Genomic DNA, 16,160 nt, shown 5'->3' on the forward strand with positions numbered 1-16,160 from the left:
ATTGAAGATCGTATAGTTGCCAACGAAACTGAAACCGCCACAATTCAGAATAAAGTTGAGGCTCATGAAGACGATTTGAAGGATGTTAGGTGGAAAATGGAGGAGATGGAAAATCGCCTTCGACGTAACAACCTTCGTGTACTTGGTATACCAGAGAAAATTGAGGGCGATGACGTACGCTCATTTATAGTTCAACTGTTCAAAGACACACTTCCGGAGTTGGCATCTTGGAACTGGGACCTAGAAATCAAACGTGCTCATAGAGTCCCAATTTCCTTAAAGTCTTCAACACAAGGGGGGTACCCCCGTGCAATTTTGGTTTTTTTCGGTAATTTTTTACTTCGACAGGCTATCACGGAGAAAGCAAGACCTGAAGCCCGGCGTAACAGAGGCAATATCTCCTATTTTGTTAGGCCTGACTTTTGTCACACTACTGTTGAAAGGAGATGGCGTCTTCGTCAATTAATCAAACCCTTTCAGGAAAAAAAAATGCAGGTGTATTTAAACAACCCTGCAAAGCTAAAAGTTATTCACAATGGTCAGGCTAAATTTTTCACGTCAGAAATTAAAGCTAAGGAATTTTTGGATAGCCTATCCTGAACTTAACCCTTTAAAGTCTTTAAACAATTTTGTTTATATTATGTATATTATATATTGCATATTACATATACTAGTAGCACCTGTAGCACTGACTGCTGAAACGGGTTGGGTTGCTTAGTTGTCTACCCTTTTTTCTTTTTTTCTTTATCTTTTTGCTTTTTTATTATGATTGCACCATTATGGTCTTATTGGATTTTTCACTCTTGATGGCTATTCTTCTTATGCTGGTCAGAGCATATCTCTCCATCGATTTAGACTCCTTCGGAGTCTCATGCCCTGTTGGCCGCCGTTTGGGGAGGGGGGTGGGGAGAGGGAGAAGGGGGGGGAGGGGGGGGTTAGGGGGGGGGGAGGGGGGGTGAGGGGAAAAAAACACAAAAATGAGCAAATTCATGCAAATAAGGCAATTTTCACTTTTTTGTACATGGAATATATCCAAGTAATCAGAGGGGACCAGATTAAGATTTATGTTTTGTTATTTATAAAACCTATCTTCTTTTTAGTAATTAGATTTGGAAACTGTTCTTGTTTTTATAGATGGGGAGAATAAAACTTTGTAGTTGGAATATTGCGGGCTTAAATGACAGAAATAAAAGGGCACAATTATTCCAACTTTTGCGGCAGGATCCTGTCGATATTTTATGTTTACAAGAGACGCATATTTCTGAATCTGATAAAGAACTGCTTAATATTCCAGGATATAATGTTATTATAGCAACATCACAAACAACTAAAACACACGGGGTTGCCATTCTTGTAAAGCCCTTAATCGGTGATCCTATTCGTACATTGGCCGATAGTCTTGGCAGGTGGGCCATAGCTCAATTAAAATCTGGTCTTGTAATTTGTGCAATTTATGGCTCAAACCTGGATGATCCCCTACTCTTTAGAGATCTAGAGTTGGAACTAGCCTCTTGGTCTGGACCCCTCATCTTATGTGGGGATTTAAACATAGCTACAGGGAGTCATTTTTATAATCAAAATTCTATTAATTACAAGGGACGTAAACCTAAGGTATATAGGGCTTTGCGTCAACTGATGGACAGCCATAATTTACAGGATATATGGGGGCTAAAAAAGAAAAATGATGACGGATCTACTTATTTCTCTTATCCACACAACAAGTATGTCCGAATTGACTATATTATGTCATCATTAGAGCTCCACCTCTTGGTAGATATAATTAAATCCCCGAAAACGATCTCAGATCATAATGCACTTACCCTAATATTTGATTCCCCAAACAATACGAAGCCGAAAACGCAGTGGTCCTTTGATAGAAAGCTACTTGTTAATTATCAATATATAGCCCATATTACATCTTGGGCCCAGGAATATTTCGACTGTAATCAGTTTAGTGCCTCCAGATTGATCGTCTGGGACTGTTTTAAAGCTGCATTAAGGGGGGAGACTATTGCATTCGTTGCTAAACGTAAAAAGATTGAAGATAATATTAATTTGAGTTTAATGAGAGAATTGTCAAACCTCGAGACACAGCATGCTACCCAGATACATCAGGGAGCTCCAACTCTCGATACTCTTCAAAAAATACTGGTATTAAAAGCTGAAATTAACAATACTCTAACTAGGAAAGCGGTAGAAACATATGAAGCTAATAAAAACAGGCTATATGAGTCTGGAGAGAATGTAGGCAGACATTTAGCTCTTCGAACACGTCAAAAATTATCACAAAACAAGATCCAGAAGATTGAGTATGAGGGTCAGGAATATGAATCTTCAAGCGAGATAGTAGAGGCATTTAGAAAATATTACCAAAAACTGTATCATAATGATAATCCACATTCTGATAATACCTTAAAAACTTTTTTTTAAAAATGGCTATCGGGTCAGGACCTTAACCCGGTGGTTGATGATCTAGTTAAAGAAGATCTCGAAAGAGAAATTTCAATGTCGGAACTGGAAACTGCACTCTACGATTTAGCAAATGGGAAGGCTGCCGGACCGGATAAAATTCCACTTGATCTTTATAAGGCGCTTGGCAAACAAATTCTACCTTATCTACTGGACTTGTTTTTGGGGGTTCAGTATCACTCACTTCCACCGGAGTCGTGGAAACATACCAACATAGCCATTTTTTTGAAAAAAGGCAAACCCCCACATAATCCATCCTCCTATAGACCTATATCGTTGATAAACTCTGATTCAAAATTATATGCTAAAATTCTAGCTAATCGGTTGAGTGGGATCATCGAACATCTTGTCTCCCCATGGCAACACGGCTTTGTTCCAGGTAGGGGTACCACTGATCATACGCGGAGAGCCATTACCCTCTTTAATATCATGGGCAGCATGGGGGGTGAGATGTCGATGATCCTTCTCGACGCCGAGAAGGCATTTGACCGCGTATCATGGAGCTTTCTTTGGAACATTCTTGATTTTAACAACTTTGGGAATAAATTCATCAGAGCTATAAAATCCCTGTATATTGATCCTAAAGCAAAAGTCTCCATTGGCGGTGTCGAGTCGGAGCTTGTTGATATACAAAGAGGTACGAGACAAGGATGTCCTTGCTCTCCTATATTATTCTCTCTCTACATTAACCCGTTAATTGTCAAATTGCTTTCCTCACCCGTTATTCGGCCTATTGATATTGGTGTGTTATCAACGAAAGTATTGGCCTATGCTGATGATGTGGCCATTTTAACGACAAATCCCGCTGAGGCCATTCAGGAAATCGAATCAATCACTCAGTCCTTCGGACTCTTTTCAGGCTATTCCCTCAACAAGGACAAAACAATGGTCCTGTGCACAAATAATACTGTCTTTGATAGCCCCCTAAGAGTTGAACAAGCTACTTACTTAGGCATTTGTCTCTCTTCTGATGTAAGTGAAATTGATCATCTTAACTATACTCCCTTGATTAATAAAATTAAGGTTGACCTTAGGAGAATAGATAATTTACATCTATCTATAATTGGCAGGGCCAATTATTTAAAAATGAATATTTTTCCAAGAATACTCTATCTGTTTCGAGCAATACCGCTTTTACCCCGAGATAGTTTTATTAAGACTATTGATTCCTCCATGTCCAAGTTTATATGGAGCTTTGGAAAGATCAGAAGAGCCCTATCGTTTTTGACTCTACCCCAGAGGAGAGGTGGGCTCGGGATTCCCAGTTTAAAATTATACTTATGGGCAACATTCGTTCAACAAATGGCTCCCCTATTTAGATATAAAACGATTACCTCGCCTAGTATGGATTATTGTATCCCTTCTATTTATGAGCTAAGTCTTGGAAATAAATGTCAAGGGTTATTTTTAAGGCAGGTTGAGCAACTATACTACAAAAAAATCAAATTAAGGGTAGTCACAGATGCTTGGAAGGTTTGGAAATCTGTATCTAAATATTTATCGATTCCAAAATATTCGAAATATACTCCCTTATGGCATAGTGCAATTATACCTGCTAGTCTTAACGATTCTACCACCCATAGGTGGGAACATTTAGGTATTAATACAGTGGATGATTTCTTTGGCAATGACATCACTTTGTCATTTGAACGGTTACAACAGAAATTTAATGTTCCTTCCACTGATTTTCTGAAATACCTGCAGGTGTTTACAAGCATTCGTGACCGGACGCCTAGTATTAAATTGGATGACATCAAGCTGTTCTCTATTATTGGGAAACACTCCACTAGGATCGGCACTTTTTATCAACTGCTGATCCAAAATACTTCAGATGATTTAGAGCGGGTTGAACAGACCTGGGCTATAAGATTAGCTAATCCAAATGTTGATGTTGATCTTTCCCTGGCTCTTTCATCTGAGCTCTTTATTCCGTCGAATCTTAAAGCCCAATATTACAGAGTTCTTTATAACCTCTACTTTACCCCCGCAAAGCTATTTTCTTGGGGTCTTCGGGCTGATGATAACTGTCCGAGATGTAATCAGCCCCAAGCGAATTTAGTACATATGTTTGCAAGTTGTCCCAAATTAGATTTATTAAAAGCTTCGCTCATGGGCTTTTGGAACCGATTATTTGGTCATCACATTCAAGACTCTACAACTCTTTATTTATTGGGACATGATGAATCGCTTGGTCATAATATTGAAGAACAAAGGATACTTTTTTTGGGTACTGCTATTTTTCGTATTATTTTAGCTGCACGATGGAAAGACACAGATTCACCTACTTTTCAGATGTGGCTTAGCCGATTTTTAGCAACATACAAACAGGAGCTTTTAATTTATAGCTCTAGAGGTAAAAAAGCTCGGCTTTTTGGGGCCCAGATTTGGGCTCCTATTTCTAAATGGTATTTGAAACATAGATCCAATGAGCCACCTCTTTTGAACTAAACAAGTTAGCTGTTGGGCTTTATATTTGCTTATTTGTTTAAATTTTGATTTGAATCCTTATTTCAGATTTGCTAATGTATTACTATGTACTGTATGACGTATTATGTTGTATGAATTTTTGTTCGATTAAAATAAAATAATAAAAAAAAAAGAGAACCACACTGGCCCCATCTTTGCAGGCTATATTTTATGTCAGATGTCATTCATGTTTTTCAGATGTTAATAATGTCAGGATTCCTTGCAAATGGCTGCACCATTTGAAAGGTTCAAAGGTCGTGTTCAATGGCCTCCCACACACCCAAGGTCAACAGTCGCTCATAGACTGCCTTTGTATGCTTCCTTTATCATGAACACTATGGAACAACAGAATGGACTTTAGGTATTCTCATGGGCAGCTACGACAATGATGGTTGCCATGGAAACATGGTGACATTTTCACAGTTCTGGGAATAACATATGCGTACCTGTCTTGCTTTTCTGTTCACGTGGTTGGAAAATCGAAACATGTCAACCTCATTGTCCTTGTACCATTTTCCTGTGCTAGCCCCATATTGTAGTAATGAAAACAATAATGCATGGGCAAAATAGGACACCAAGGTTTATTCTTCCAAACTCAGAATTTAAAAATGATGGTCACCTAGTACTGGGTGGTAACTTGCTCTTTGTGCGAAAGGAGTATTTCACACAAAGGTGCAAATTGTCTTGGTGATAGTCCATAATAAATAATGAGGTTCTATTAGTAGATTTTATATTATTAATAGTATTAATATAAGAAAATACATTTTATGGATGAGCTCAAGTCACTATTACCTTAAGAGGGACAATGGCTTTTGATGCAATAAATTAGCAAATGGCAATGATTTTTAACAGTACATTACATGGAAATCATTCTACATTAGAAGCATAAAGTTTTTTTAATAATTGGGAATAAAAGAATCATTCGTCAAAATGTTGTTTGTACCATAGTACAAAGAATGGCCACCATGCATATGTGGTGAGATGTCAAACTCAATGATCGGCTCATCCAGGAGAGCATAGTGTTGTGAGATTCGTCTTCTTAGTGCTCTACTTTGAAATGGTGTAGTTCATCCATGGCAAAACAAATTGTAAGATGGTTGCTTTATGTTACAAGAATAACAATTGATGGACTGAATGCTTGTTTTCCGGTCGACGGAGGACCTGGCCTGGCAGTTCGGGCTGGATCTTTTCCCATGGGGAGCAGGGTCAAGACTGATTTGTATATGGCTGGGTCAAACCTGGAGCGGCGTGGTGAGCAAAAAAAAAACGATGGACTTAACCCTGATCTGTGACTGGGGGTGAATGTTTGACAATCTTCAACATTCTATCCATCATCTTTTTGTGTTGATTTGTGCTACAACATTGACCTAATCAAAGGGACAACAGTTACTCAGATCACACACGCACAACAGAAGCCTCCCACCATACTGCTGGCCTTCCAATTACTTACATTACATTACGGAAATCTATTCTACCTCACTTGTGCACCTGTACTTTCATCTGCTTCCAGGTGGTTTGTTGATGTGAATGTTAATGTTAAGCTATCTTATATAGCCACTGATACCCAGATCTGTCCTGGCGCTAGTTCTAATGAAATCAGGATTCAGGTCAGCAAAGGGCCTAGTTGTTAAACTGCAATGTTTTAAATTGTTTCTTGAAAGAGAGCAGACCAGAGCTAGAATGAATGAAGAGAGGTAGATCGCTCCATGTCCTAGCTGTATCAATGACGAAATTTCTTCCACCCCAATTAGATTTTTTAAATCTGGGGACAACAAATTTTCTTGCACCAGCTGAACGAAGAGTTCTATTGGGTATGTACCACTTGAATTTCTGTCTACAATGAACAGGGCCGATGTTGTGAAGAGCCTTGAATGCCATGCACAGAGATTTAAACGTAATCCTATTCCTCATGGGAGGCCAGTGAAGTACCTTGATTACTACTTTAACAGAGCAAAATTAAGGCGTTCCAGAAAAAAGTCTGGAAGGGGCATTCTGTAGCTTATTAATATATTGCTGCTGCATATTAAGATACAGACTGTTACAGTAATCCAGTCTTGATAAGATAAGAGAGGACACCACTGTTTCTTGGGATTCAGAAGGAATACATTTTAATATCTTTTTGACCATCCTTAGAATATAAAAAGTAGAAGTTGTCAAGGAGTTGACTAAGGGTGGGTGGAGTTGGCGGAGTGGCACTACGCTGAATTCCGCAGAGTTGCCTAAAAACTCAGTGGAATTCCGCTCCGCCCTAGGCCAGACCTCAACTTACCTCTGCCGGCGGCATTTACTTGACTCCGAGTCCTTCCTGACTTCAGGCTGCCTCCTTGGTGCAGGATTCATCTTCCAGTACTGGCAGCTGTAAAATGGAAACCCCTTCCTGCAGGACTCATGAGGACTGCATATGGAGAGTGGAGAGGCATGTGTGTGCATGCGCAGTCCTTGCGAGCCCTGCAGGAAGGGGTTTCACTTTCCCAGCCCAGGAGTCAGGACTGAAGGAGAAGAAGAATCCTCCGGCACCGAGGCACAGACAACTCCTCACCAAGATCCAGGTAAGGAGGACTCGGGCAGGGGCTAGGCTTGTGGAGTGGGTAGCAGGGGGGAAACTCCACGACGTGGCGGAGTTTTTTTGCCAACTTCACACTCCCAGCGGAGTGCGGAGTTGGAAAAACTCTGCAAACTCAGCTGTCAGAGCGGAGTTCCCCACCCTCCCTTAGAGTTGACCTGGTCACCAAAAGAAAGATTACGATCCATAAGGACTCCTAGGTTTTTGGCTTTCCTAATGGGAATGGGAAAAGAGCCCAGTTCGACGGGCCACCAGGATGGAGATCAGAAGGTGGCATTATTGCCAATTAAAATACGCTCTGTTTTTTCAGAGTTTAGTTTTAAGCACTTGTTGCTCATCCATGAATTGATGGGCAGCATATGGCCATGAGAGTTTCTACCAATGTTAATGTCCTGATTTGGAACAGACACAACAATTTGTGTGTCATCGGCATACGAGGTCAAGTGGAAACCAAAACATTTAATTATAGGTGCCAAAATTGAGACATACAATGATATAGAAACAAGCAAGTAAGGAGTGATAAATCACTCTTTTATTGGCGTCTAAGGCACCATCAATTACCCTGACGTTTTCAATAACTCGTAGGAAAATAAATCTTCATCATTCATACAGGTACATGTACCAATAGGCAGGACTAAAGTTCATCGAATTTTTTACAAACAAATCAAAAAATATCACAAAATATATACATACAAACGACAAAAAATATACAAAAATATATATATATTACAATATCACAAATCCTTACAAATACCCAAAGACGTGTACACTCATGACTCTAAGTGATACACTAAGAGGTAGTCCCCTACGCACACGAGGTATTACACCTCTGAACAGTTCATACTGTACGTATATTGTTTAAGCTCATATTCACAATAATTGGACCCCTCTGTTTAAGCTGTCGAGCGCTCGCGTTTCAGCTGCCAATTTCTTCAGGCTTCCTCAGGACAAGGGTATATGCTGTATCCACTCGACTATCCGAGTTTGAACCAAATCCCAAACTGCACTATCGGACGCTTGTCTTATATTCAATGCTCCCTCATACGGACAGAAATCTTCCAATGCTCGCGCTATCTGTGGGGGAGCCAACTTGCCTCACCGGATTCTCTTGTAATCCGCCAGTCCCATGTTAACGGCATCAGTGGCGGCCACGTAAACTGACCCGACCTAACGGCGGTGTTTTACACGGGACTGACGAATTACAAGAGAATCCCGTGAGGCAAGTTAGCAATTACAATCTGGTAGCTTACCCTTGCTATCATAAGCATGTAGCTCGGAACTCGAATCCTGAAGGCATTCTCGCAACAAAACAAGCAGGGGTGCTGGAGCAGTCCAAGTTCAGATAGGTGCAGACGGGCTTGCCTTTGGCGCGCCACAACTTAACATTCACAACAATACACTATGATTTGAATAAACTATAACCAGTGAAATATGACAGTAAAACACAACAGTAGGTACGTAAGAAAATAAAGAGGTATAGTTGAGTCCAAACAAATGCTAAGAGACCCTAAGACAGATTAGTTCATTGATGTAGTTAAAGTTGGGACAAATTTATATTTCACCGGCCACGATGTGTCAAGTTTGCAAACGTATTGCTTCTCAAGGGCTGCAAAGTTGTGCAAATGTCCCAAAACGAAAGCATCCAAAACTTTTTTTTGCAAGATAATTTTGTCGATAAATGTGACTTTTTACTGTACATAGTTTGTTTCTGCAAGAACTACTTTTGCAGCATTATTTATTGCAATTTCTTTTTACCAGAGGTTGCAAATCTCAAACATCAGAAAAAAAGTTTTTGGTGTAAAAATAATTTCAACTTCGAACAATATGGGCCTCATTTATGAGGCTCCTTGCCCCGTTGGAACGTTAATGTTTGTGACGCTCCAAGGCACAGGAACCTGCTCCATATTTACAAGGCAGCACTAAGCCAGTTTTTATGGCTAAATGCTGCCTCATAAATATTGTCCCCCTTAACGCAGTCTTCTGCATTAAAGGGGCGTGCAATGGGTGTTGCTTGGGGTGTTCCCAGCAACATCCATGGCATTTGGCCACTGCCCCAGATTTACAAGAAATCGTAAATCTGAGGCAGTGCCAAAAAATTATTCCACCTCAGGGGAGGGGTAAAGGAGGCACAGCAAGGAGATATATCTTTATTTTCCTTTTTCTATGTGTGCTGCATTCTTCAGCACACATAGAAAAAGGAAAAAAAGCCTCTTGTGATTGTTTTTGTGCAGGAAGGTTTCCCTTCCTGCACAAAAACAATCATCCCCTCAATGCAGGCACCCTTGCACCATGGTGCCAAGGTGCCTGCGTTGGCTTCTGGCAGCCTATTGTGCGCCGGTGCAGGGAAAAAGGACAGGAATGCACCATATCTCATTAGACGCAGGGCATTCCTGCCCTTTTCTTTTGACGTAGGGCAGCGCCGCAAGAATGCCCGCGGTGCTGCCCTACGGCAAAACCTCATAAATGAGGTCTTATATGTGCAACTGAATAGAATGTATAGTGCATCAGGTCATTTTAGGAAGATGTCCTAACACATCATCATTCCCATTGCCAGTGTCACACCAAAGTATTCAAATTTTCTACCTTGAAACCCAAGTCACATAAAAAGCCATGCGATTAGGTAAGTTGTATGAGTAGGCCAACATGTCAAAGGAATTAGTTATGCTTTGACTTACCCATGCTTGCAATAATACTGTGTACAGGTAGCCTCGATGGTCCATCGTACAGTCCACTGCCTGAAAAGCCCTTCTTCTTCTGCTTCTCCTCCTGCTTGAATATGAAAGCGGAGTTCTCCTCTTTGGTGATGTTGATGTAGAAGCAGGTGTCTGAAGCCGCCATGATGTGCCTGGGCCCAGGGTTTAGGAGAATGCTCTTATTGTCTTCCCTCCTTGCGCCTATCAAGCACACTCCATACCTATATCCCAAAAATGAAAATCCACATTCAAAGCTGTGTACAAAGACAACAGAAAACTGTGACTATGACAAACAACCTTTGGATTTCAAATCCCAGACTTCAAATCTTGCTGGATTGATCCTGCTAAAATCCAATCCACAATTACAAACAAGCAACCTAGGGATACATTTTTGTGTCATTGTTTTTGAACCCCACACGAGGAAGTGGAAAGATATGTGTAGTGTGGCAAAAACATTGATTTTGAGACATATTGGGATACAAATGGGATTACATTTTTAAAAGATGTGTGAAGGTTCTCAGAACAAGCATTTGCAATGTAATCAGTCTCGCCTTTGGGACCTTAAATGTATTAAGCTATGCAGCACATTAGCCTGGGTGCTGAATCAATACTGTTCTTTCACATGGAGAGAAAGCAAGCACCAAACTGCATGACATGCCAGGTATGGGAAAACATGGAGAGAAATATTGCCTTTCAGCGGGAAATGGTATAGTCCAAAGCTTTGTTTTTAATATAAAATCAGGGCCTTCGGTGGTCATATCACTGAAAATACAAGATTTGAAAAAAATATTATTGTCTACAGGTCCTCATGCAAGACAATTTCTATGGACTGGAATCTAGAGAATGCTAAAGTGATTCTGGTATTTTACTGACCTCTGCTGGTTGTCTTCTATCGAGAAAGTTAAACAGAGGCAGTTGCCAGAAAAAGAAAGTCCCTCAGCAGAAAGCAATTCTGGTATTTACCTCTGCTCGTCGTTTTCTATCAAGACAGTTATATAGAGGCAGGTCAACAGAAAAAAAGTCCCTAAGTAGAAGCAGACAGGTCCTAGGGCTGATCTCCAGAGCCCACAAAGTACATACACATATGAGTATATACTAAAGTATATAAGTATATACTAAAGTATATACAAGAGGTCTTGAATGCTCGACCTAAAAATGAAAGCCAGGTAGGATGGTCACAATATCATGTTGAAAGGTTGACCTACAAAAGAATTGCATACACCGTGTCAACCACCACTGCATTGTCAAGGTCAGTACCTAATGGCAATGAACAGTCACGAAAGGAAAGAGTCATACATGGCAGCTTGTTTATTTTTGGCATCGTTTTGGCTCATTACTCTAAAGAGGATGTTACCACACATTGTGAACTACAACTTGTTTAGAAACTGACTTACTTTAATCTGCACATAGTAACAAGAAGAGTGAAGATGTCAGGTAGATTCTGTCAGGTGGTCTGCCTGTTCCTCTGTGGTTGCAGAAGGATTTGTTTAAAGAAACAATAATTCCATTTCCTTTAGCTGAAGGGAATATTCTACCTAGAAGTGGGACCATTGATGAATTGTTCTCTACCTAGGTCTACTCTGCTGCAAGGACCAAGGTATTGAAAATCTGCATCAGGAGGACCACCGTAATTAGGGTGGACCTCCAGAAATACAAAAGACTGGGTTGCTGTGTCTGATGGGCCACCATCAATTACAATGTTTGAGCTAAGCTGACAGAGGCTCCAACAGTGTGCAATCTGCGATATCCTCATTGCTTCTTTCATTGTGGCTTTGGTATGCTACCACTGTGACAAACCCTAAATAACTCCACTCTTCTCCTTTGCATGAAAATGATATTCAGTCAGTAACATTTCTTCCAGGATGGCAATTACCTTTATCAGTACAGAAAGACTTACCAAGATGTGCATAATGTAACCAATTCCCAAATCCCAGTTTTCAAAAATTTGAATATAAAATTAGGGTCATTTGTGAGCATCATGTCTGAAAGAGTGAATTTTAGATTGGAGTGTGAAGTGGAGACCCTTTTCAAAGAGTGAGGCAATGTGATCATTGCAGAAATAGGCTACAGAGATGACACTGACACCACTGATATTTAAAATTCTTAATATTATACGGTCTGGTCAAAATTTAAAAGATGCTATGGTAATTTGCATAATTTCAAGAATTTCATGCTAAGCTTATGTTGGACTTGGCCCTTTTTGCAACGTTATCCCTGAACGTTTTGCCTTCCTCCTAGCCTTTTTTCTCACATGGTGTTGGTGGTTTTAGGACTCTGGCCAATTTAGCACTGCTGTCCAGTGTCAAGTGTGTGTGATCTCTGTGGTAAACATGGGAAGATTGGTCTACACCTGTTTGGGTTATTTAATTTATCTGTCAGTCCCTTGGAAAGTGGTATCTCGGATACCCAGGGCAAGTAAATTAAATGCTACTGGTAAGCTTGCAGCGCTGACTGCGCCACCCACCAAAGTAGCCTTTCAAACGTGCCTCAGGCCTCTGCCATTGCAGGGCCAGTGCACGCAGTGTTACTGCCGCTGTGAGGTGGCACCTAAAGTGTGTGCCACGTCTGTGACCCCCCCTTTTACTGCATGTCAATCACCCCTAAGGTAGGCCCTAGCTAGCCCTATAGGCAGGGTGCATTGTAGGTGAAAGGTGGGACATGTACCTTAAGTGCGTGACATGTCCTGGTAGTGACAGACAGCCATTTTGGTTTCTCACTACTAAGAGGCTGCCCTCCCATAGGAATGTATTGGGAATTCCCTGATAAGTGTTTCAGTAGTAATTCCGGATATGAGGGGAGCAGCGTGGTCAAGTTTGGAATGGCTGGAGTAGTAATAATAAATGCTGTGCAATGGTGTGTGCAGATTTATTATCACTATTTTAGAAATGCCACTTTTAGAAGTTGGCATTTCTGTGTGCTATGTGTCTGCCTGCCTGATGTGTATTGCATGTCTGGCTCTGGAGTGACAAGGGCTGTTGAGGTGTGTGTGGCTCCAGGGAGGGCAGGGTGAGTCAGCGCTAGGCTGAATAGGAGATCTGCATTTGGAGTAGTTGGAGGAGTTGCTGCTTTCTGGGGGTTCCTACGTGCTGGCCTGCCTGTGCCCAGCTCTGCCCCTGATGATTTCTTTTTGCCTAAGCATCCTGGGAAGCGCAAGTGGCTCAAAGAATGCCCCGGGGACCGTGAGGCCAGCTGTGCTGCGTGAGGATTTAGAGGGAATCCCGGCGTAGGGTTTACCCCGAGTTGCTGGTTCAGCGGGAGCCTACCCCGCATTGGAGCTCATTGAGGAGTGGGATGAAAAACCCCGCATTGGCAAACCTTGCGAAGCGGGAGCCTACACGCATTTATGCTTTAAAACGGAGCGGGAGCCCACCCCGCATTTGTGCCTCACCGTGAAGAGCCGCCGAGATCGACCAGAACAACCGCCTTGGGAAATCAGGAAGCCAGGCAAGGCTGCCTGATGTTGGATGGAGCTTTTTACTGAGGTAGCGGGTTGGACTCAAGTCAACGGTGTCTTCGCTCCGTATGTGGTCCGCTTCAAGACAGTACGGCAGGCAAGTCTGCGCCTGTCGGTTGGCGGTGCTCCCGTGAGGAGAGGGGGAGCCCTGCTCATTGCCTGGGAGCAGGCAAAGAGAGGAAGTCAAGCGACGAATGCTTGGTTGTGGGCGGGGCCGACTGAGGCTTCGCTCCGTGCCCGACTGCCCAAGATTTCCATTCAATTAACGGGTGGCTGCACCGCATAGTTGGGTGAAACCCCAGAGAGAGGAACCAGGGTGAAACCTCGACGGAGGCCCCTGGGGGAAGTTCCTCCACATTCCTTTCCTGCTCGCCGCTGCACTGCACTATCACGGGCAGAAGCAGTTTCCTCGCGGCGACACTAGAGAAGAGCCCGGTGAGTGGGGCTGAAAGTGAGCCTTTGTTTTCTTTGGTGCATGTCGTGGCACTAGACGAGGCCCGGTGAAGGGGAGCTCAAGTGGCACTGTTGGTGCTAGGCACTACGGGTGACTATTGGGGGCACTTTGTTGTTAGGTTCCCTGAGTGGGACCTGAGAGGCACAGTAGTGCCAGGTCTAATTTCCTCATCTGCACCGTGAGAGTGCGGCAGCTGCAACACGGGGGCATTTTCTTTTCTTGATGAGGATGGAGTGAGATGCACCCAGCGCATTGAGTGCCTTAGTAAAGCTGCTTTGGCAGCCAGAGGGCTACTTGAGAAGGCCTATAATTGCAAGCCCTGACATTTGGGACAAAGGGCATTTGAGCGCCAGAGAAGGCTAGTTGGCCTGGGGTCATTTGGAGTACCTGTGTGTACTGATAGGGTGCAAGGCCCTAAAATAGTGCATAATGTGTTTTGTGCTCAAGGTGATATTTGCACCTGGGGAGTGTTACTATGGTGCACTCCTAACTGTGATTTATGCATAATGTGTTTAGGCCTACTGTGATGCAGACATAATGCGTTTATGTTGCTAGTGCTAATGCTGAGTACTGTATTTTACCAGTAGTTACTGGTGGCGTCATTTTTACTACTTGTGCTTTGTGATGGTTCTGGCAGTGGCCACATTGGCCCTGTCATGTATATAATCCACAGTGAATTTCTACCTGGTGCCAGTTGGCACAGTGTATATTGTGTGATTATGATCTAATGTGTTTATGATAATACAAAGGCTATATTTTATATAACCTTGTGTGGAGTCTCTTTTGTAGTGTTCCCAGTGTGTTGTTGCTGTGTGTGTTTGTTGCGCAAACGCTTTACACTTTGCCTCTGGGATAAGCATGACTGCTCGTGACTAGCTACCAAGGGGGTGAACAGGGGTTATCTTCAGCATGTAACTCCCTTACCCTGACTAGAGTGGTGGTTTCTGCCTCGGGCAAGCACAAGTCAACCAGAAATCCCATTTCTAACAGCTTACTAAGCAAAATTCCTGAAATTGCACCATTACTCCATTTCTGTATTTACACATAATTTGCTGTAAACATTTTCTAAAAATTGTGCAATATGTAATAAAAAATTTGCATGAATGTACAGGAACTAAAGAGCACAAGTGGCTATTTATTGTGCTTGTTTAAATGCATCTTCATGCCAATAATTGAAATGCAAGTCCATACTAAAATATAGCACAAAATGACAAACTTGCTTTTCGTGCAATTGAGCGTATTTTGGATATTTTTGCCATGATTTCAGGTATTTACACAAAAATAAATTGCACACATTTCTCAGATATTACTGTGGAAGTGGTTTTCTAAGTAGCATACTCTAATGTAATAAGTAGAGGGCAATAATGCATAAAGAAGGTACCACTCCAATAAAGCGCATCTTTACCACAGCCACAGATAAATTAAAGAGGTAGGAAAATATGCAGGGCCAGTACGGCATTGTTCTGCAATGTGACACCACCAGAAATGACCACAAGTGAGTGTCAAATTGTCCTATAGTGAGGGAGAAAAGGACAACCCAACAGCAGCAACGCCTTTTTCATGAGTCCTGAAAATCCTTGCACGGGAGGTGAAAATATGTCTCACTGGATCTGAAAGTGTGAGTGACGTCAAAAGTGGAATCTGATTCTGAATGTGAGTTTGTGAGGTGAGTGACTAGTGGAATGCAGTAGACAATGGTTTTAAAGTTACTTTCATGCTAGAACTAAGAGTTGGACAACTCTGCACCCCAGTTCATAATAGAGCGCAGAGGCAGCGTGATTCCCTCATTTGCAAAGGGCCATGCCCCATGTAAATGAACATTCCCTCTCATGATATCGCTGTTGCTACATGTGTGCCAGTGCTATCCCCCCTGGGGAATTATGTATAATATGAATACATAGAGAAAAAAAGCAGCCGGGTCACAGGAGACTGCACCACCAGAATCAGTCACTAGCAATATGCGATATTGCCCACCTCAAACGTTCTGCTGCTTGTAGAACGTGAATAAATACTTAGAAATGAATTGAATGAGAGGCAATATAATAACACAGATGAGTCAAG

At 42.0% G+C, this 16,160-nt stretch overlaps 1 protein-coding gene across 4 annotated transcripts in view; it reads right to left on the bottom strand.

The window, feature by feature from the left end:
• KCNT1 (potassium sodium-activated channel subfamily T member 1) overlaps positions 1–16,160 on the bottom strand; it is a 1,722,207-nt gene that overhangs the window by 222,015 nt on the left and 1,484,032 nt on the right. For all 4 annotated transcript variants that reach the window (XM_085613491.1, XM_085613497.1, XM_085613504.1 and 1 more), the window contains exon 18: positions 10,174–10,412. In XM_085613491.1, the coding sequence (XP_085469617.1) occupies positions 10,174–10,412 (239 nt within the window). The remainder of the gene's footprint in view (positions 1–10,173; positions 10,413–16,160) is intronic.

This window comes from Triturus cristatus, chromosome 1_2, assembly GCF_964204655.1.
Source record: "Triturus cristatus chromosome 1_2, aTriCri1.1, whole genome shotgun sequence".
NCBI classification, from domain to species: domain Eukaryota; kingdom Metazoa; phylum Chordata; class Amphibia; order Caudata; family Salamandridae; genus Triturus; species Triturus cristatus.